At 37.2% G+C, this 23,092-nt stretch overlaps 1 protein-coding gene across 2 annotated transcripts in view; it reads right to left on the bottom strand.

Annotated features, from left to right (window-relative positions):
* The window catches only part of LOC126755644 (uncharacterized), a 156,743-nt gene that overhangs the window by 46,292 nt on the left and 87,359 nt on the right, over positions 1–23,092 (bottom strand). Inside the window, exon 1 of one of the 2 annotated variants that reach the window (XM_050468358.1) lies at positions 1,432–1,452. The exons of the other annotated variant lie outside the window; for it this stretch is intronic. Within the exon in view, the coding sequence (XP_050324315.1) occupies positions 1,432–1,444 (13 nt within the window). The 5' untranslated portion in view covers positions 1,445–1,452. Of the gene's footprint in view, positions 1–1,431; positions 1,453–23,092 lie in introns of those variants that run through there. 2 annotated transcript variants of the gene reach the window in all.

The following is a 23,092-nucleotide window of genomic DNA, read 5'->3' as shown; positions in this document are numbered from 1 at the left end:
AATTTTCAAAATTTCAGATTCTGCTCAGCATTATATTTGATATTTTTATTGTTTCAATTTCGAAAAACTTGAATTTGATTTTATTTTAAAGTATTCTCGTATATACAGAAGCGTTTCAAAAACTACTACTGTGCCTACTAGAAAAAAAAATCGTTATTATTTTTTATACCTTCTGCAGGGAATGTTAGTTTACCACGAAGCTTGTAACAACCAGAAGAAAACGTAGGAGACTAAAGTAAGGAGCTAAGTTAGTCCATGCCCGTCTTACTGCCTTTATATACACAAATTAGTCGCTTAGCTTTTGAGATATCGTTCTGAAATTTTGCACACGTTCTTTGCTCTCCTAAAGGCTGCTCATTTGTAGGAATCGCCAATATCAGACTACTATAGCATATAGCTACCATACAAACTGAACTTTCAAAATCAATTTTTTGTACGGAAAAATTTGAAAGTGAAAGCATTTCTTCACTAAAGTTGGAAAAAGTTATTGCCCAAGGCAAGGTCCCAATTTCAAAACAAATTGTTTAAATAGGACCACTATGGCATATACAAAACTGTCATACAAACTTATCTATAAAAAAAATTGTATATAAACGTTTTTATTTGTTAAGGGTATTATAGCTTCGGTGCACACAAAATTAACGGGTTTTCTTGTTTTTAATTTATTTTATTTTTTTAATTTTTTTATTTTTTTATTTAACTGAACGCTTAAGCTTTTCTTAAATGTGGATGCTGTTACGACTTTAGAAACAACTTCCATTAAATTAAAAAGTAAAGTTCTAGAGGCAAAGAAAATTATTTTTATCTTACTCATTACACAAAATAATAACAACAATATGGAACTAGAAAATACAATTGTTTTAACGACCCTCTCAACAAAAATCAGAACTAACCAATTTGGTATAATTTTTAGTGACAAACACAAATTATATACATACAAACATACATAGTATGTATAATTATTTAACAAAAAAACTTTTAGGCAGCTTATCAATTTCACAAGTGCCACATTCACCAACTCAAATCACGGCATTAATCAGCAATCATTCACGCAATTTGATTTTTTTAGATTTTGTTTTCATTGCCAATTAATTCGCATAATTTTCCAGATATTAAGCATTTTACAGCTTATTATAAAAATTCGTCAACTATTTCTGCGTATTGTTTTTCTTATTTATTGCTTTATGCTCTGATACACGCACACACACGAACAACACAGCATTAACACACAAAATTAGACAGATCGCTGGGTATCGCAGTAGCACACCAAAACACTTAATCCGATCGGCGAAAAAAATTTTGTCGCTTCGTAAAGTCGGAATACACGAAAATCACAACAAAACAAATTTAAGTCAAATAACATTGATAAAAAATCCAAGTGAATAGTAAAAGCTATCAAAAAAGCCGTAAGAAAGAAATGCGCTCACCAACCTTCTTCCAGCATGTCGCACACGTAACTGACGCACCGCATGAGCGCCAACACCAACGTCAGTCCACAAATGCACACGCACAGCCAACAGACAGCCAACAAAACAACCACCATTGCCAAGGTACATACACTTACACACACATACTTACAAGCATACCCACCATAGCAGTTAGTCAAATCTCAACGCCAACAGCGCCAGCCAGCCATCGCTGCTCTCCAAGCGCTAAACAGACGCCACATCACACCAACACACTCCAATACCAGCATAAACAAAATAATCTTTGATAAACAGTGTGGCGCGCAACATGTGGCAGCAGCCGAGTCCAACCAACCCAGCGAGAGCGTGAGTGTGTGGGCCCTCCCCCCAAAGCAAATACAATACTAGTATGTGAGTGAGCAGGTGTTTATAATATGTGTGTGTGTGTTGTTTGTGTGGGAGCGAGAGCATGTCCCCAAACACGTATATGGAGTATACATTTACACCGTTGCTCAACGGCATTGCGCTCTCAGCTCACTTTTCTATGCGTGTGATTACAGCGCTCTCCAACGCTCGCTGCATTCATACACAAACACTCACACAGACAATGCGTTTGTACGTGCTCGCGTTCGTTTGTTCGTTCATTCGTCTGGTTTATCGTGCCATATCAGAGGGGATTATGCGAAATGAATGGAATTAAGGATTAATTTCGAAGGGATGTCATTTAGACGGGATAATTCTGTTTTGTATTTTATGCTCGAGTGATTCACGGCATTTAAGCGCTTGGATGTGGTGGACGGATAAAATTTGTGCGTATGTGTTGGCACGTATTTATGGCGCACAGGAGATACAGTAAACATTATTTGTATGTATGTAAGTATGCGCAACGCTGTGCCGGTTATGCGTGCGTAGTATTTATAAAAAGCAAAGCAAAAACGAAATTAATCCGAGAGGAAATACACTTTCGATACTGCGGCACGGTGTGGCAAATAGATAATAAATTAGGAAATAGCGGATTAAGCATTTTTTATTGAATTGGCATCTCAATAATAAATAATAAATTAAACTCTCTCGTGACTTATGCTGGAGTAGAAAAGTAATTGTGAAATGTGTGTTGGTGGCCTGAAGTTAGCGAGTTTTTGGAAGGCAGTAACCATCGTATGGTATAACAGTTAATGTCTCGTATCATTGTATTTTTTATTCAATATTAATTGATAAAAAATGAAGCAAAGACTTAGGTTAAGCACCTAATGAAGAGCATTTAAAGGAAATTAACAAGTCAAATCGCTTTTTTTTATCAAATCACGTACTTAAGGCACGAATAAATTATAAGCTTAGACTATGAACCTAATTCTGTAATGAGAAAAATTATAATTATTTATGTCGTATAATATACTATATATACATATTTAATTTGCACTTATGTATATATGACCCTTATTTAAGGTTAAGAGGGAGGTTAGAATTTTCAAAAAAAAATTTTCTTATTTATTTTATTTTCTTAATGTAAATGTATTTAAGAATACACCCAGAAGATTTCATATCGTTTTGGTGAATATTTTCGAAGTTACACGCAAATTGGAAAAGGCGTTTCAGAGTGCTTGGAAATACAAGGCAAACTTTAAACGCGTTGGTCAGTGACCTACATGACTCGAAAACACCTTAACCGATTAGCCTTAAACGATCTTCTTAAATATATATTTAGTAATTAAACGAAGTTGTTTTCTCACCGAAAAATATTTTTTTTATAAAGAATTTAAAGCCGAAATTCTGGTCAAAAATCGTTTTTTCTTTAAAAAAGAGAAAATTTTGTCAAAAACTTCAATTTGCTTTACTAGATTTAGTATTACTTTAACGAAATATGGTTGGCTTTTTAATTTCAGAGGATTCAGTTGAGATATATAGTGGTCACCGCTAAACCTTGTTTTTGAGAGAAGCTCCCGGAGATCAGCTGGAGTACCTTTCAAAACAAATATTTTTATTAATACAAAGTCTTAAAATACAGTTAAAAAATATCATAATATGTGTACAAATTTTTAGATCAATAAATTTCAAAATTTTTTTCAGAAAAAAATTCTGGAAAATTTGCCTTTTCGGCCCTCTAACTGTAAATAATCCTATAATTTAATTTTTTGAAAATTGAACATTTTCCTTTGTATTTTTGGAATAAATTCGAATTTAAAGTTGAACCGACCAATATTTTCAAAAATATGCGGGTATTTGTAATCATTTAACTAAGTGTTAATGTTACGGATTTTTCTCGAAACTGTGTTCTAAAAACTGGCAAGTATAATATCCCCGAAACGGCTAAATCGTTATTTTGGAACTGAAACATAATTTTCTCAGATATATTTTTCATGTAATGAAAGAATGTAATGGCAAAAACTTAAATGTGTGAAGTTATTTAACTAGATTTTGTCCAAAAGGATGACTTTATTGCATCAATGCTATTTTTCGAAAATGAAACAAATTTTCTATTTTTTTGCCGTTGCCTGTATTTATCTATTCGGAAAATAAATCATTAATATTTTTTTAATTCCGATAATTTTAACCAGAAAGAGATGTATTTCCGCTTGATATATTTTCGAGGAGGACTTTCAGGAGATCGTCTAGAGGAAAAGGGGAACTCAATTGAAAATAATATCTGGGTCTTAAATTTTATTAAATTTTTTAAATGTACATACATATGTATATTTGACGTATTTGTGTAATATTATGGATCTTCAGAAAAAAATTCCGAAAGGTGAACTTTTTTCAAACACACAACTATGAATTTTCTTCTTCTTCTTAATTGGCGTAGAAACCGCTTAAGCGATTATAGCCGAGCTAACAACAGCGCGCCAGTCGTTTCTTCTTCTCGCTACGTGGCGCCAATTGGATATTCCAAGCGAAGCCAGGTTCTTCTCCACTTGGTCCTTCCAACGGAGCGGAGGTCTTCCTCTTCCTCTGCTTCCCCCGGCGGGTACTGCGTCGAATATTTTCAGAGCTGGAGTGTTTTCGTCCATCCGGACAACATGACCTAGCCAGCGTAGCCGCTGTCTTTTAATTCGCTGAACTATGTCGATGTCGTCGTATATCTCGTACAGCTCATCGTTCCATCGAATGCGGTATTCGCCGTGGCTAACGCGCAAAGGACCATAAATCTTTCGCAGAACTTTTCTCTCGAAAACTCGCAACGTCGACTCATCCGTTGTTGACATCGTCCAAGACTCTGCACCATACAGCAGGACGGGAATTATGAGTGACTTATAGAGTTTGGTTTTTGTTTGTCGAGAGAGGACTTTGCTTCTCAATTGCCTACTCAGTCCGAAGTAGCACCTGTTGGCAAGAGTTATCCTGCGTTGGATTTCCAGGCTGACATTGTTGGTGGTGTTTACGCTGGTTCCAAGATAGACGAAATTATCTACGACTTCAAAGTTATGACTGTCACTGCCAGACCCACTTTCTGTGCTTCCTTGTCCAGCCTGGAGAAAGCAGAACTAACGGCGCGGGTGTTGAGGCCGATGATATCAATATCATCGGCATACGCCAACAGCTGTACACTCTTATAGAAGATGGTACCTTCTCTATTTAGTTCTGCGGCTCGAACTATTTTCTCCAAAAGCAGGTTGAAAAAAGTCGCACGATAGGGAATCGCCTTGTCTGAAACCTCGTTTGGTATCGAACGGCTCGGAGAGGTCCTTCCCGATCCTGACAGAGCTTTTGGTGTTACTCAACGTCAGTTTACACAGCCGTATTAGTTTTGCGGGGATACCAAATTCAGACATCGCGGCATAAAGGCAGCTCCTTTTCGTGCTGTCGAAAGCAGCTTTGAAATCGACGAAGAGGTGGTGTGTGTCGATTCTCCTTTCACGGGTCTTTTCCAAGATTTGGCGCATGGTGAATATCTGGTCGGTTGTTGATTTTCCAGGTCTGAAGCCACACTGATAAGGTCCAATCAGTTTGTTGACGGTGGGCTTTAATCTTTCACACAATACGCTCGATAGAACCTTATATGCGATGTTGAGGAGGCTAATCCCACGGTAGTTGGCGCAGATTGTGGGGTCTCCTTTTTTATGGATTGGGCAGAGCACACTTAAATTCCAATCGTTGGGCATGCTTTCGTCCGACCATATTTTACAAAGAAGCTGATGCATGCACCTTATCAGTTCTTCGCCGCCGTGTTTGAATAGCTCGGCCGGCAATCCGTCGGCCCCTGCCGCTTTGTTGTTCTTCAGGCGGGCAATTGCTATTCGAACTTCTTCATGGTCGGGTAATGGAACGTCTGCTCCATCGTCATCGATTGGGGAATCGGGTTCTCCTTCTCCTGATGTTGTGCGTTCACTGCTATTCAGCAGGCTGGAGAAGTGTTCCCTCCATAATTTAAGTATGCTCTGGGCATCAGTGACTAGATCACCTTTGGGGGTTCTACAGGAATACGCTCCGGTCTTGAAACCTTCCGTAAGCCGCCGCATTTTTTCGTAGAATTTTCGAGCATTACCCCTGTCGGCCAGCTTATCAAGCTCTTCGTACTCACGCATTTCAGCCTCTTTCTTCTTCTGTCTACAAATGCGTCTCGCTTCCCTCTTCAACTCTCGGTATCTATCCCATCCCGCACGTGTAGTGGTCGATCGTAACGTTGCGAGGTAGGCAGCCTGTTTTCTCTCCGCTGCGACACGGCACTCCTCGTCGTACCAGCTGTTCTTTTGCACTTTCCGAAAACCAATGGTTTCGGTTGCAGCTGTACGTAAGGAGTTTGAAATGCCGTCCCACAGTTCCCTTATACCGAGTTGTTGACGAGTGCTCTCAGAGAGCAGGAGTGCAAGCCGAGTAGAAAATCGTTCGGCTGTCTGTTGTGATTGCAGCTTCTTGACGTCGAACCTTCCTTGTGTTTGGTGGCGCGCGTTTTTTGCTGCACAGAGGCGGGTGCGAATCTTAGCTGCAACAAGATAGTGGTCCGAGTCGATGTTAGGACCTCGGAGCGCACGCACATCTAAAACACTGGAGACGTGTCTTCCGTCTATCACAACATGATCGATCTGGTTGGTAGTTTTTCGATCCGGAGACAGCCAGGTAGCTTGATGAATCTTCTTATGCTGGAATCTAGTACTACAGATAACCATATTTCGGGCCCCGGCGAAGTCAATCAGCCTCAACCCATTTGGGGATGTTTCGTCGTGGAGGCTGAATTTACCGACCGTAGTGCCAAATATACCTTCTTTGCCCACCCTGGCGTTAAAGTCGCCAAGCACGATTTTGACATCGTGGCGGGGGCAGCTCTCATAAGCGCGCTCCAAGCGCTCGTAGAAGGCATCTTTGGTCACATCGTCCTTCTCTTCCGTCGGGGCGTGGGCGCAAATCAGCGATATGTTGAAGAACCTCGCTTTGATGCGGATTGTGGCTAGACGTTCATTCACCGCAGTGAATGATAGTACTCGGCGACGGAGTCTCTCTCCCACCACGAATCCTACACCAAACTTGCGCTCCTTTATATGGCCACTGTAGTAAATGTCACAAGGACCTACTCGTCTCTGTCCTTGTCCCGTCCATCGCATTTCTTGGACGGCGGTGATGTCAGCCTTTGTCTTTACGAGGACATCAACCAGCTGGGCAGCGGCACCTTCCCAATTAAGGGACCGGACATTCCAGGTGCATGCCCTCAATTCGTAGTCCTTATTTCGTTTGCCATGGTATGCCAACTATGAATTTTACTTAGTATTAAAATATACTAAAAAAATATTTTTTTAGGTTGTCTTAGGAAGCTAGATTCTTATCTTTCGATGAACCACCTTTTAAATAAACTCTGTTTTAAGCTTAAAGTTGATTAAACTGCCTAATGGCGAGTTCGAACGGGCTTAAATATACATCTCTGAAGCAATATACATACATATATAAAAACATATGTATTTGGGAATTACATTTTTATATTAATATATTCAAACAATATATATTTTTCATTATTATTATTTTTTATTAAATTAAGTTTTTTTTTTTAATTTTGTTTTCTTTTACTGAAAAATTTTCGATCTCTATATAAAAATCTGCTTTGTGCTCTGATATAAGACGCGCAGCAAATACATATGCATGTATATATAAAATAATTTAAAAAACTGTGTTTTTCTAATGAAATACTCAAGTCATATATATGTATGTATATTTTACGTTATTTTTATTTTTTACTTAATTTTATATATTTTTTTAATGTTTGCTTTGTTTTGCTTTATTGAAGAATTTCCGATTTCTATCCAAAAATCATTTTTGCGCTTTGCAATAACACGCGTAGCAACACACTGTGCTACTTAATACCGTGCGATCCATAAAACGAAGAGTTAAATCCGAAATAATAATCCCTCACGAAATTAAATCCCACGCCCACATGAAAAATCGCAAGCAGCATAAGCAACAAACAGCAGCAGCAGAACAGCACAACAGAGCGCTGTACTGTTATTGTCGCACGGTCACTCTGTCATACCGTCACACAGTCATGCCGTTGGCCTACCAGACACAAACCGACACGACACTGCCTAGCCGATGCCGTGTTGCCACTTTAGCAGGTTGAGTTTTGGTCGGCTACCACTCGACTGCTGTTGCGTTATTTCAGCTACAATTCAACCTGACAGACGGCGCGCAGAAAAGTAGCGATGTCGGGTAACGAGCAGCGCTGCCGGTTTAAGGATTAACGCAGACACAACAACAACCGCAGCAACACAGCGTGCCGACACATACACACACACACTTATTTTTTGGCGTCAATACAAAGCTGTGTGTATATGTGCATGGAAGCGGAGTGGAGCGGTGACAGCAGCGGAAGAGCTAAGCTGAATCGCGTTGAGCTGCTGCCCACCCAGCTATACAGCGCGTAGCGACAGTAGTTGATGTTGGTGTAGAGTTGGCTTTTGCAACGGCTGTAATGCCCAGTGCAGAAAATCGTTGGGATTAATGTGGAATCTGGCTTATTTCGAAAATATGCTGTCGCTCAGTTATAAAGCTGGTCGCCATTCCCCGCTCAGCGGCCGAGCTCAGACGAAAAAAATACCAATACACCGATCAGCAGAGCTACAAGTATGGGTGCAAAAACAAAAAAAATAATAACCAACAACAAAAAATTGGACCGGTATAAGCAGTCATTTGATCGGTGTCGAGGGCGGTAGGGGTCAGTTAAGCCAACAATAGAGAGTTCAATGGCGTAGGCATTTCGATAGTGAGTGCCGCTTGGCTCGCAGCACCGATGCGCTTATCATCCTTGCTACACTAACACAACAGTTGCACAGCGCGTCCTGAGTTGGTGATGAGTGCGCGACTAAAAGCCCACACAGTAATATGTGGCGCAAATCTGGAGTGAGCGGCAAACAGCTGCTAGCGTTATCGCAAATCCACGCGCGTGCAATTGCGAAAAGCTTAATGCAAAGCTCATATGTGTGTGTGTGTGTGTTTGTGTAATCATATGCATTCACATATACCCAGGTATACAGCTAAAATTATGAGGATTTGTATTTGGCCGTTTGTAGGATAAAAGTCTGGGCAGCAGACAGTGTCAGCCTTACTCATTTTCATGTTAGTCAAAGGCCGATCCACTCACACACCGTGAAGGCGAGCGAACTGCGGATTAAAGACTCTATATTTATACAGTGAGATGTGCACGTGTACGCAGCTTTGTCTGTGTGTTTGCACTCATACACTTAAATAGCGCATCATTAAAGCGTCTAACGGACAAAGGGAATGCCATATGCGATTTGGGGCTAAGCAAAGCCGGCACTTCATTACATTTAACCTCCCCCATATTTTGTTGGCGTTTCCTTTTATTTGTATTTGCTTCGGACTCTCGCCGGCTCTCATACTCTCTAGTTGCTTGTTCTGCTTTGGCTGGGCTGTTTCCTAAATTAATGCGCCAGGATAATCCGTCGATCAATAAAACGTTGCAGACAGAGACGATGTGTACGCGTAGTCGGAGGGGTATGTGCGAGAAGGTTATGGAGCAGGTTTTCAAACAGTATATGTGTGTAGAAAGTATTTTGTCATACTGTAAATAATACATGTTTATATTTCAGAAATTTGTTTTCAATAAACGATAATGTGTAGGGTATATTTTTTATATATTCTTAATATTTCAAAATTTAAATAAAACGTGAAAGAACCGTACCGCAGCTATAATAGCATTTCTTAAAGTATAAATGCGTATAAAAATGTTTATTTTGATTTTGTTACGTTAGTTTGTATGGCAACTATATGCTATAGTAATCGGATCTGAATAATATTTTCCAAAATAGTACCGTTGCCTTGGACAGTAGTCTGTGCTAAATTTTGTGAAGATATCTCTTCAAATAAAAGAGTTCTCCATAGAAGAACTTGAATTTGATCGGTCAGTTTGTATGGCAGCTATATGCTATAGTAATCCAATCTCAACAATATTTTCCAAAATAGTACCGTTGCCTTGGACAGTAGGTTGTGCTAAATTTTGTGAAGATATCTCTTCAAATAAAAGAGTTCTCCATAGAAGAACTTGATTTTGATCGGTCAGTTTGTATGGCAGCTATATGCTATAGTGGTCCGAGATCGGCGGTTCCACCAAACCAGCAGCTTATTGGTGAGAAAATCCGGTCTGCCAAATTTCAGATCGGTATCTCAAGAACTGAGCGACTAGTTCGCCTACTACAGCATAAGTCTGATATCGGCATTTTATTCTAATTTTTGTTGTTAATATTTCCACTTCAGCTTCATTATTTTTAAACTGCGCAACTAATTTCATTTAAACCACTAACTGGCTGTCATCTACATTTTGCCATTGTCGACGCCTCGAAGCACTACACATACATACATATGTATATCTCTAATGCAACGCATACTCGCCATTATCTGTGCGTTTGTAACATACGCTTGGTTGCGCTTATAAAGGGCAGGGCCAAACAACACCCTTTACATTATCCCCAACAACACTACCAACAACAATGGGTGGCAACAGTAACTGTGGCAAGACTGAAATACAAGTTTCCAACTCAAAGCCGGAAGCACCGGTAAAGGGGTTAGAGAATGAGGAAATGCTCTTCATTTGTGTCTGATGAGATTAGAGTTAAATCCAGATAAAGGGATAAAGGATTCACTGTGCTGCTGTTGCTAGCGCTGTAACCATTGTTGCTGCAACAAACGGTGGTGGTTATGTAGACGCAGCAACGAGCACTACATTCACAATGTGGAAGAGGACTGCAGCGCCGATGCGGCTGAATGTCTTCGATTTTGGCGGCAAATCTAAATCACGCAGCAACGCAACACAAACAAGCAGGCAACAAAGTGTTAGCTAAAACGGTATGTTGCTGGTTTTGTTGTGCACGTGCTTATTTCGGCTCCGCTAGAGCTTTCGTTGTCGGCAGATTTGTTGTGTAGCACCTTCTCATCCGTAAGTATATCTACGCTGGCATCACAGTAGCTGCTTGAGGGCTTTATACGCGCTTTCGTTTGTTGTTGCAAGCAGTGGTTTACGACAATGCCGAGTGCTTATCGGCAACGCATTTGTGAGATTTGCGCTGGCAGCGCAGTCACGACGGATAAGTGCTCAGTTATTCCTATGTATGTATGGAAGTTTATGTAGGTAAGTATGTTGGGCGCTTCGTGCGGATTTGCGAAGTTTGAATCCTTTTGCGCCAGCAAGAAGGTTAAGCGTTTTATATTCCTTCGCATATTGTTTGCACTGTGAGTGTGTGGTTTTTGCTTGAGTGTGTATTTTACTTGTATATATTATAATGTATTACGCGTGTTGTTGTTGTGGGATTTCTTAACGCTGCGTTCGCTGCGCCGAATGGGTGTTGCTTAGACTCTTTTAATACAGCTAGTGTTTGTTTGTTTCTTTCAAGGATTTGAAAGTTTTAAGCGAACACTTTGGCTTTTGGATTTCGCTGGAGACGAGCTACGAGAAGTTGAAAGGAATAGCGCATTTAAGGGCGTATAGGAAATGCAAGGGTTAAATTTTTTATGGCATATAAATATATTTTATTTGTAATATTGTATGAAATATAAATATTATTTATCGATGTGGATTAAAAAAATTAATTTTTTTATCGAAAAAATACTAAAAATATTAATAACAACTTCTGAAAATAAAAAAAAAACTGGTGAGAAAACATGGAAAACTTTCCGTGGATTGAAAATAAAAAGACTTGTAGAAAGAGTTTTTGCAGATTTCATTATCTTCTATCCATTACCTAACATATTTTGAAACAGCTGCCTTTTTATAAGATCAATCCAATTGTATAATTGGATGTTTTTTTAAGGGACAATCATTAAAATTGGGTTCAAAATCATAAAGCACAATTCTCCTATTTTTTCGAGCAAATACCTCAAAAACTTTTCAACAGCTTATAGCTCTTAAAGTTGAGGCCACTTACTCCGAATTTCGGTAGTAAATTTTAATAATTTCGACTCGTTGTTGAAGCGTATATCTTTCCATGTAGAAATGACAAACCTTACTGAGAAAAAATATCAAAATAACGGGAAAAATATGGCTTGAAGCCCCTATTGTAACCCCTATACATCACATATAGCTTTCCATGCGTTTTAACTGCTCTTGGTTTAAATTTAATGCAAGCGAATATATTTGCCCCCTTGAGCAGTTTCTTAATTTTGATGAATCTACAATTATTTTAATACTTTGACAACTCTCCATATTGACATTTCAGTACAGAAATTATATTTTTAATAAACTTTAATGCCGAGTAATGCTTCATACATATGCATATATGGTGAAGATACCCAGTAGCAAAATTCTGTGTTCACAAATATTTTTTTTATTAATATCAAAACCAGTATAATGGATATAGTATAAATTCTACTTCTATGTAAGCCCCTGTGTTGCGAACTTTTTAATTCAAATATTTAGGATTAAAAATTCAATTTTAAATTATCCAATCTTGGAACTATTTTTAAACTAAATGTTGGAATTAAGAGGAATTAAAATGAAAGATTTACATTTTTCTAATTTAATCAATATAGTTAAATGTAGTTAAATATAAATAACACAAATTGTGTTGATTTTTTATTAGAAATAAGCTTTCCTTATCAAAATATACAGAATATGAAAGGTAACCAAAAAATTCTAAAATTATATAATTTATTTTTTTTTTAATTACTTTTTTAATTAATTAATTAATTTTTTAAATTTTTATTTAACAGCATTAACGCAAAGACAAAAAATTTTTAATTCCAACAAATTTCCTCAACTTTTTTCAATTTTTATTTCCAAACTTGTGATTTACACTTTTTAATATTTTTGAATTCGGTATTCAGGATTAAAAAAATAGTTTTTAATTTTTATTGCCGGTATTAAACTTAATTTTTCTTAATCCCATTTTCGGTATTGAATATTTTTATCAATCCGGTATTGGATATTAGAAATTTGAAAATTCTTTCAATTAAGAGTTTCAAGATAACAGAATAAAAAAAAATTGAATTTTATTTTAATTGATTTAATTTTATGTTAATTAATTATTTTTAAATCATCATTTCAAAACTGAAAATTTGTATATATAATTTGAAAAAAGGCGTCACAATTCACCTCTACACTTTTACTGTTTACTGCAAGCAAAACGACTTGGTGACATATGATTCTATTTTTCAATGCTGCAACACCGACTTTTGGATATACATACATATACCATATAAACATTTGAGTTGCAATGTTCATTGTTAGCTTGTATGCGTGGTTCAATGGCTTGTGTTAAGCCCTTACTGTTGTAATGTGCTGTGCTCAGAGATTTGAGTAAACATGTATGGAAGTAAATGTGGTGCTGATCTTATAAAAAAAAAATATTTTTGACGGCCATTGCATGTGTACGGCAGTTAACCAAATAATTGGGAGCGGTAAAAAGTTTCTTAGTATACTATTTTGAAAATTGATAATTTGTTTGTAAGGAAAATTTTATGTCTTTCCAAAATTGAGAGACGATTTTTTTACTTAAAGGGCCACATGGGTTTACGGGTTTCAAAAAATTGAATTTTTTATTCATATATTAAATTAAACAAAACCTCTAGAATATTGTCCTAAATTTTGATTTAAAGTTGATCAGAGTAATAGTTTCGGAGATACAGCTTTGAGAACTTGTGCGCTCGAGGCCAGCTAGACTAACGCGGACGCATCCTGTAAGGAGTTATCCTAGGGGTCACCGGAAATGCCGTCGCAATGGCCGAGTTTAAAATATTTTTTTCCAAAAATTTCAGAATTTCTTTGCTAATAGTGTATGTTTTAACAATAAAAAATTAGAATAGAATATGTATTTTTCTATATGAGAAAAAAATTTTTGAGAAAATTACCTGGTCATTATAAGGAAAAATAATTTTATCATTTTCTTTAGATTTTTTCCTTTTCCAATTTATTTGCTTATTATTTGGAATTTGTCAAACAATCACTATGAGTCCGTTTCCAATAATATGACAGCCTCTGTAAAAGTGCAATGGCAAGCAAATATGTACTTGCGGTGCATATAACTGTATGTTTACGAAATATCAGTATATGCCTGCTACGGCAGACACAGACTCGTCGGTATTTGCAAATGCCACATGCAGCATGTTGCAGTGTTTAAGCAACAGAGCAGTAGTGGTATTTTCGGTGTTGAGGCACGATTTCTGGATTAAACGCGATTTGGCAACGCAAAATATGTGATGTTACGCGCAAAATTACCTGTATGGGGTGCGAGCGATTTCTTAAATATTTACGCAAATATCGGTGCTTACAAACATATGTACATATGTACATACATACCATACCTATATTTATGTATGTGTGGATGAGTTAAATATTACAAAAAAACAATCAGAACCAAAATATGCATTTTATGGCAACTAGTTAAAGGGTTTAGAAGTTTTGTTGCAATTTCGTATTGCAGAAAGAATACGAAAGAATTTCGTTTTCGCGCTTAATTTTAAATATTTTGAACAACACACTTGAAAATGCGAAGCGTGCAGTTACAACAGTTGACGGATTAATAAAATCCGTCGCACGTCCGGTTGCCAGTCAGATTATTGTTATTGTGACTCCAGTGCTTTGTTGTGCTGCTTTTGTTATTTTTACACATACATACATATGTTTATATATTACTACAAATTTACATACACATACACATATGTGCAATGGTTGCATTTGTGTGCCTAGTTAGGCCCACTTTGTGCTCGCTGCTGTTGCCTGATATTTGACAGTCATAAAAATTATATCAAAGTCTACGTAAGCCATAGATACGGATGCGCAGAAGTATTGGAAATTCGACAATAACAACAATAATATCAGCAATGAGTAATAACAATAATTTGCAAAATTTTCCATTAATCATCCTGCTCGCACATTGACTGCTTTGGCTGATTGCAAACGAACGGATAGATTGAGAGCAAAATGCGTCGAGCATGCTATGCTGGGATTACCGGTGGGTGGGTGGTTGGCTGAATGAGAGGCGCTGAGTGGAGGAGCACATAGCTTTGGGAATATGCATAAAGCTAAGGATTAGGCGCTGGCCCATCATTTAAAATATCAGCATGAAAAGTGACGTTGAAGCATTTAGCAAACGCTATATAGTACGTGCGGATTAAGGCGGTGATGCTGGCGCCGACGGTGACGCGCACTGCTGTACATATAGTGTATCCAACAATCCGTAAGCATAGGGATTAGTGCGCAATTTTGTGTTGCTTTGTTCAGATGGATTTATATATATAGATATACATACATAAATGGATATAAATTAATGAGTAAATGGTGGATGCAGTGGTGTATTCTTAATCAAATTAAATTTCTGAAATTGTTTCATTTAAGTATCTAAATAAAGCAGGGTCGATAACTAGAATGTAGTAGGATTAGAAAACGATGATAATATAAAAAAATATGAAAGAAAAAAAAGTACCGGCGATCTGAGTACGGGAAGTGAAAGGGTGGAGAGTGATTTAATTTTCAAGGTTAAAACGCGATTTAACTCGAGTTCAAGAAAAAATACAAGTTCTATGGAAAAAAGTTGAATGGAAAAGTTTTTGGTTGTAAAAAGATCTATTTTCGCATAACATCAAAATTTATGTGAAAATGTAAATAATCGAGTTAATGGATTCTTATTTATAGAACAGAAAGCTTTATCGATGTTCGGAATAAACTCACCTTTTTACGTCTCACTCACAATATAAACTTTTGAATTCAAATATTAATATTTTCACTTAATTTGGACCTAATGTGTGTAAAGGTCCTTAATTATACCCTGAACAGTGTTTGGTATTAAGCTTGCCACGATGTTTGTAACACCAGATAATGTCAGAAATCTTATAAAGTATATATAAAGCGTGACGAGCTGAATCGATTTAGCAATTTTCGTCTGTCTGTCCATCTTTCTGTCCGTCGGCCTGTATATATGCGAAATAGTTTCTCAGTTTTTGAGATATCAATCCAAACTTTTGCACCTGCCTTTTCGCGCCAAGAAGTTGTTCATCTGATGGAACGGCTGAAAACGGAGCACTATATGCAGCCAGGACGGAGTCATGTATAGATGTTCAAGGAGGTGAGACAAGTTCTCTGATTGCCATTCACTTGGAAGTGACCAGAAGCGTCCTCCAGGTAGCCAAATAACATCCGCATGAAGGCGAGCTTAAGTGAGAAGGCGAACCATTTCCTCCCCACGGTTGTGCGATGAGTTTGGGACCCGCCATATAAAAATCACCCCCAATTAACAGTAAACATCAGCTTCGTGAGAGAAACCCCCCGTTTTAATGAGGACCACAGGAAACGTATAACCGCCAGTAAAGAAGATATGCTGCCATGCTAGCTGAACGATCGGAACTATGTGCTTGTATTGGAAACTGTTTCTTTGGCGAGATATTTTCACGAAGTTTGGCTGGGTGACTACTTAGGGCAAGAAATTGTTCAGATGGTAAGTATAGCATATAGCTACCATACAAACTGACTCATCACAGTTCTTGTAAGGAATATTTTTCCTTGTGAAGGGTATTATAGCTTCGGTACAACTGAAGTTAATGGGTTATTCTTATTTTTAATCGAAAATGTCACATCAAAATATCGGTTTTTTTTAAGCCTCAAAAATTGAGAGACTTATTCACTAGTTCTATTGGTGATGAATAGAAATTCCTGGATATCTTACCGACCAAACAAAATTTTTGTAAAACTCTAGCATTTTCAGTATAAGGAGAGAAGAAAATCTAAGGATTTTGGTCTCTAGCCGTTGGTGATGGTAGCTTGAGTAAACGTTTCTTCAAGAAGGAGCTCTGACAAGAAAATGTTTCTCCTGCCCTTGAAGAGTCGAGAAGGACTACCATATGTTGTTAGCAAAGGTATAGAAAGAACTTTTTTTCAATCAACAAGAAAAAAATCGAATTATCTCGAAAAATATTTTAGTAAACCCTACACGTTCAGTTTATCATTATGCATTACAGAAACGTCAAGTTTGACCGGAAATAATTTATGCAATTACTAAATTATTTACAAAATGTAAATAACATATTATATTATTTTTCATTAATTTATTATGAGAACGCACTTGGTTAATTTAAAGACAGCACAAACATAAACTCTAACACTAAAGTCATATTTACATACTTAGATACATATATACATACATATATGCGTGCTTGTGTACTCTCAAGGCCGACCTCAATAGGATAATTATACAATTTAATTAATATGAACAGTTCTAAGAACTCTTTAAATGCAGTGAAAGCGAGACAAAGCACAACTACATATGCAACGGCAGGGATTAATTGCAATACACATGCATGCACTCATACATACATAGAGCCAAATAGTTACACTTTTCAACTTAGCAAAAATAACAATAACAAATATTTCATACAGAGTTTAAATCAGCAGCGTTCTGGGGAAAGACAGGTTGCTTCCTCTCTCCCATGCAATATATGCCTTTGATTAACACTTATGCTTGTATGTGTTGTTTTGCTGCAACATCTATTGCTATTATCGCATTTGTTTGTATTGTCGTTAGTGCTAATATCTTTATGGCATGTCTTGGTATGGCCCCTGATAGTTATTTTGCCTAAATCTTTTGCCAAACTGTTGCCTGTTGGTTACGATTATGACACAGCAATGTGTTCCATGTGTTGCAAGCACACACGCACACCACTTACCAATGCGATCCTGAGACATGCGTGCATATTTATATATACATATGTATAATGGCATATATCGGCATAATAGTTGGTGAAGGTGCTGACGGGTGTGGTGAGTAGCTGCGAGCCTAGTCGTCAAGCTTACGAATGCATATGCTTATTGATATTGGCGTTGCAGTGTGGCAGTAGGCGCTGGCAGCAACAGCAGCTGAGCGCCTCCATTCATGCATTGGTTGCTCTATATCTTTCGGGCCACCTCATTCCAGCAATGCTAGGCGAATTTTAATCCGTTTATAATACGCACATTTAAGTGTATGCCAAACGGAGAGGGTTATGCACATAGCAGTACGAGCTGAATTAGGAACATACGTTGCCAAGTGAACCAAAATGATGGTATTATTTTTAAGAAATTTATAAGTTAAACGAAGAAAATTTCAAGAATTTTGGTATTTTAGTAGAATTTCCAAACTATTGTAGCTACTGATCAATTTGTTTCAGTAAAATTGGAATCTATATATGCTTTTTAAAGTTGGGTCAGGTTGGAAGGATTATCTTATATATCAAATATGAGGTCTAGTAACAAGAAATTCATTAGGAAGCTTTATCTCACGTTGTAAAAGTGCAATCTGGCAACGAAATATGGCATTCGAAAGATAAAATTAGGATAGGATTAATGGAAACCATCGAGTCCGACCATTATGTAAGCACTGTTTCGAGTACTCACCATTTATATCGATTTAAATAGGGTTAGACTTAAAGGAGGCTCGATGGAGAACAAGTTAATGGCATCATGGACCGAATTTGCATCTGCGAATCGCTGCTAAGTCGCAACAGAATCAATTTATTTCTAAAACGGATGGTTACTGGTGATGAAAAGTGAGCCTCCGATGACAACATCAGGCGAAAACGATCGTGGTCGAATTACAGTGAGCTCGCCGGCTATGTTACCCAAGCCAGGATTGGCCGTCAAGAAGGGTTTTGGTTATATATAACAAAAACAATGCTTAATTTTCTAAGTCTGACTTATAAGAGTAAGCAAATATCAAACGAAAAGATCGAAAACGAGATTTAAGAGAACTATGGAACGGTAATGAAATTCCTTATCCATTTCGTGACTTTGGTTCATAAAATTCAGAAATATCAAGCCGAGTTCTTAAAAATCAGGACAAATGGTGCAACAAGAAGGAAAAAGTGTGCTGTCTGGATTTGTGAATTAGAAATTTGATTCCACCGGTACTCAGGCGTGCGTCCGAACTCCTCAGCCTGAGGGGCTTACAAAGCTTTTTAACATATTGCATAAGCGCTGTGATAGTTAAGAGCCCAGAATTGAGACTAAACCAATAGAACACAAAAGATTTTTGGAGTAACTGTAGAGCGAGACCTGCTTCACGACACTACAGAAAGTACGATCAACGGTTCTTTCGCCGACAAGCACTGCAAGTGAGTCGTAAAATGGCTTGCTGGGTTATTGAGAACAAACGTAAATTTATAGGTATGGGTATACAACTAAGCTGCTCAATCCTTTTGCTGGCAACTCTGCATATGTACATATGTGTATGTGCACGTGTATATTGCTGCTTTGGCTACAATTGCAAGTGTTATTGCAATTGTTATTGTTGTTACCATTCAAAGTGTATTTATGTTGGCATGCATGTTTGTGTAGTTCAGCTGTTATTACCACAACCAGCCTGGTAGCTTGCAACCTTGTTTAGAATTTGTGCGCTGAGCGTGCTCAGCCTCGGCTGAAGCAACTGCTGCAAGAGCTTTAGCCGCAGCAACATGACAGTCCTAGTACAAGGCGAAGCGGCAAAAGCAGCAGCACTCAGGCGGCATGCGGCAGGTGGCAGCAACGATGGCAGCGTTAGGCAGCGCAAGGATTAAGGATTTTGTATAGCAAACACATTTGAATCCTCGAAATTTGTCCCATTTCGTAGATAAATTTAGCTATCGAATTCATTTGTAGCAAAATTCGTGCTAAACACAAACACATGAACGCACACATACACATATTTCACAGTGTGCATACATGTGCAGCTTGAACGTCGCTTGTGAGTGTTTGTAATGTGCTTAAGTCGCACACAAGCAAGCGCACAATATTTTCAGTGTCAGTGTATAATCCATGCGAATAAATTGTCTTACATATACAAAGGTAAATGCATTTAACTGCGTGTATATGTGTGCGTATGCCTGCAGATTTGTGTATATATGTACATACATATGTATGTGTTTGTTTGATAGAGCATTTGTATGTTGGCTGGCACAAAAAGCTTTTTGTTGTGCAAATCCTTTTTGCTTATAACTCGCATGCTCACCTACCGGCTCCCGCTCGCAAATCGAACTTTCGGCGAAACACTCACACACATACACCCGCACTAGCAAGTATGTATGTATGTCGGCATGTTGCTCTCCAAATCAATTCTTACTAAATCCACTGGCGGAGGTGCAACAATTACAGACACGAGTGTTCTTCCATCGCTCACTATTTTCAACGATCCTGCGTTTATATTATATAGATTCTTGTTTGTATCTGTGTAGCATGTCCCTGCGAGATTCACGATTAAACACATACGTACGTACAATGTTACATTTGGCATATGCGAATTTCGTTTGCGACTTAAAATTTTGTGCCAAATCTACTCACATATGGCGTTTGCATAATGCTTAATGCTTAAGCTCGGCAGGTGTGCGAGCACTGGAGGTATGGAGGGAGAAAGCTACAAAAAAGCTTGGAAAGTTTTAGTTGCTTGTAGTTTGGTTGTAGCTTGCGGATTTTCCTATTATTTAGAGTTGATAGTAGTGATCAACGCAGAGTTATTTGACAATAACCGAAGTGATCATGAAAATGTTCATATAAGCGATCATAGTAGTCATATATCAACTCATATGTACATACATATATATACATGTATATATATATATACAAATATGTATATTTGGAGAAACATGTTTAGAGCTGCAAACTAACATAAAAAATTTATACTTTTCTATACTTTCAAATTTTTTTATAAGAATTGGAAAAATACTACTTTATAAAAAAATTGGAAAAGAGTTGCCATACCACGTTAAAATTTAAGAACGTATAATTAGTTTTATGTTTTTAGAATTTATATAAAATTAAAAAGCAAATGAAATTTAAAAAAAAAATGTAACTTCAAAAACATTTTTAATGGAGTTGCCAGATTGCATTGATTTCAAAATTTTAAAATAAATTTTCTGGATTTGAAAATGTCAAAATAAATGGAATTATAAAACATATGAACTGTCAAAATCTTTAGGTGGACAGTACTTGTAAATTGAATTATAAAAAAGATGAAACTATAAAACATTTTGAATAGAGTTGCCATGTATGTTTAATATTAAAAAAAATAATAATTTAAGAGTTAAAATAAAAGTAGTAAGAAAAGGGAAATTATTGAATTATTATCACTTTTTCTACATGTTCTGTATAGCTCTCCAAAAATTGAATCTTCAATCTTCACTTTTGGCCGGCCAAATAGACCAACATTTTTGGGAAAATTAAACTTTTTTGTAAAAATGCCGTTTTGTCAATTTTGAATTTTTGTTTTTTCGAACTTAAGTCATTGTATAGACAATATATTTTGATAGAGAACTTTTATTTTTTATTCTTATAGAAATTGAACGAGATGAACAATTGAATGAATTATTAAAAAAAAATTTTTGCATCTAAACTTATTTCTTCTCCTTAATAAAATTTGGACATATATTTTTACAAAAAATAAAAAAATTAAGTTCTATTCTCTTTCTTTTAGAAACTGCCACAATTTTCCCTCACAAAAACCAAATTAAATTTTATGAGTTTTAAGTAGACATGCCATAGATAAACATACGCAGTCTACAATAGTCACACTACATACATATCTTTATGAAATAATTTTATTTCACATTCATTTCTCCATTTAGAAGTCAAAACGCATGGCAATTCTATGCTAATTTTTGAAAATCATCACATTTCATTATAGCATTAAGCCACTCAAAGCTGATTCATAACATTTTCCCTTCAAAAACTTAATCACATCATAAATTATAAACGCCAAATTACACACGCACATATCAACAAACACGCACACAAACACAAATGCGAAGGAAAATTTATGCAGCTAAACTGATATGCAAAATAAAAATAATAAAGCTCGTCCACCCACACACACGCATGCAGAAAGGTCAGTTGACATCTGCTATTGCTGTTATTGCTAGTGTTGGCATAAGCAAGTATGTCTGAGTGTTAGTGTAGATGTCGATATGCAAACATATTTATGTACATATATGCGCATATGCCAATGGCGGCGCTGATTGTATTGTTGTGGCATTTAGAGCAAACACATGCAACAAGTGTTGCCGCTTGCTAACTACAATACAATAGCATGCAACAATAACTGTTGTGCTCGCAACTCGCTTAACCCATTCAACTAAGCTCTCATGTCATGCTGTTGTTGTGGGTGCGCGCCAATAACTATGCTACACCTATAACACACTTGCACATACATACATATATGTATGTATATATACACACATGCATGTTTGATTAAACACATATTTATATGCGAAAGTTTGCTGCCTGTGGAGTTATGTTGCTGCCGCTCCTGTTGTTCGGTTAGTTTGTTTATGCCTTTGCATAAAGCTCGTCATTGAGTTGAATAGTTGGCCGCTTGGTTGGCTGCCTCGTGAGCTGGTTAGTTGACAGTATGACTGTGTGCGCCGTTGGATTGTCGGATTGCTGAGAGCTCATATTGCCAACAGTCTGCTTACGCATGTGTGGGTGTTGGGCGAGTATGTTGCCAACATTCGTCACTTGCCACTGCTCGGCAACGTGCAACTATTGTTATTTATAAATGTTTAGATGTAAAGAGCTCTTGCGAAAATCCTTAATCCTCTTCGTATAAATACCTCCAGCCCCCCAGTACAAAACCTGCCAAACAAAAACACTATATTGGAGGCACGTTCGCAGCGAAGGTTACAACTACGTATATATACATACATATAAATGTGCTTGTGACACCTGCGTAGTTGATACAAATGTGAATATGCACATGAGGTGCCAATACAAACAAGCACACGTCTCGTCAAAGTGCTCAACTGTGCCGACACTCACACATATGTACATACATATATGCGGCAAATATTTCAAATACTAACTGTAAATCTATGTGAAGGCATGCGAATAAAGACACATACATACACACATGTAAAATCGTAAATTTGAGTGTTTGTGTATGTGTGTGAGAGCTTATGCTTGGGACGAATACTATTGATGATGCTGATCAAATAGAGGATTTTCGCAAAAATTAACACATAAAACCTCTCTATCAACGTTTGGCATATTCTCAGCAGGATATATTGAGCACACAAAATAGTAACAGCAACAACAACAACAACGTCAAGTTTGTTGTGTTGTCGGTATTTGGAGTTCACTCTGCAGCTTACTTACTTAGCTGAGTACGCATGGATCAGTTGAGGCCCTGCGTTGCCCTGTGATGCGATACTATGCGCTGCTAGGCTATGCCCAGCAAACACCCTGTTTTTGAAGTCAGGTGTGTTTTATTGTTGTTGTTGTTGAGTTGAAGGCTGTTCTTACTTACAATTGCGGCCATTGCAAGCTAAGC

Source organism: Bactrocera neohumeralis, chromosome 4, assembly GCF_024586455.1.
Source record: "Bactrocera neohumeralis isolate Rockhampton chromosome 4, APGP_CSIRO_Bneo_wtdbg2-racon-allhic-juicebox.fasta_v2, whole genome shotgun sequence".
Taxonomy (NCBI): domain Eukaryota; kingdom Metazoa; phylum Arthropoda; class Insecta; order Diptera; family Tephritidae; genus Bactrocera; species Bactrocera neohumeralis.
The sequence above is the reverse complement of the archived record's forward strand: the minus strand, read 5'-3'. Positions and strand labels throughout refer to the sequence as shown.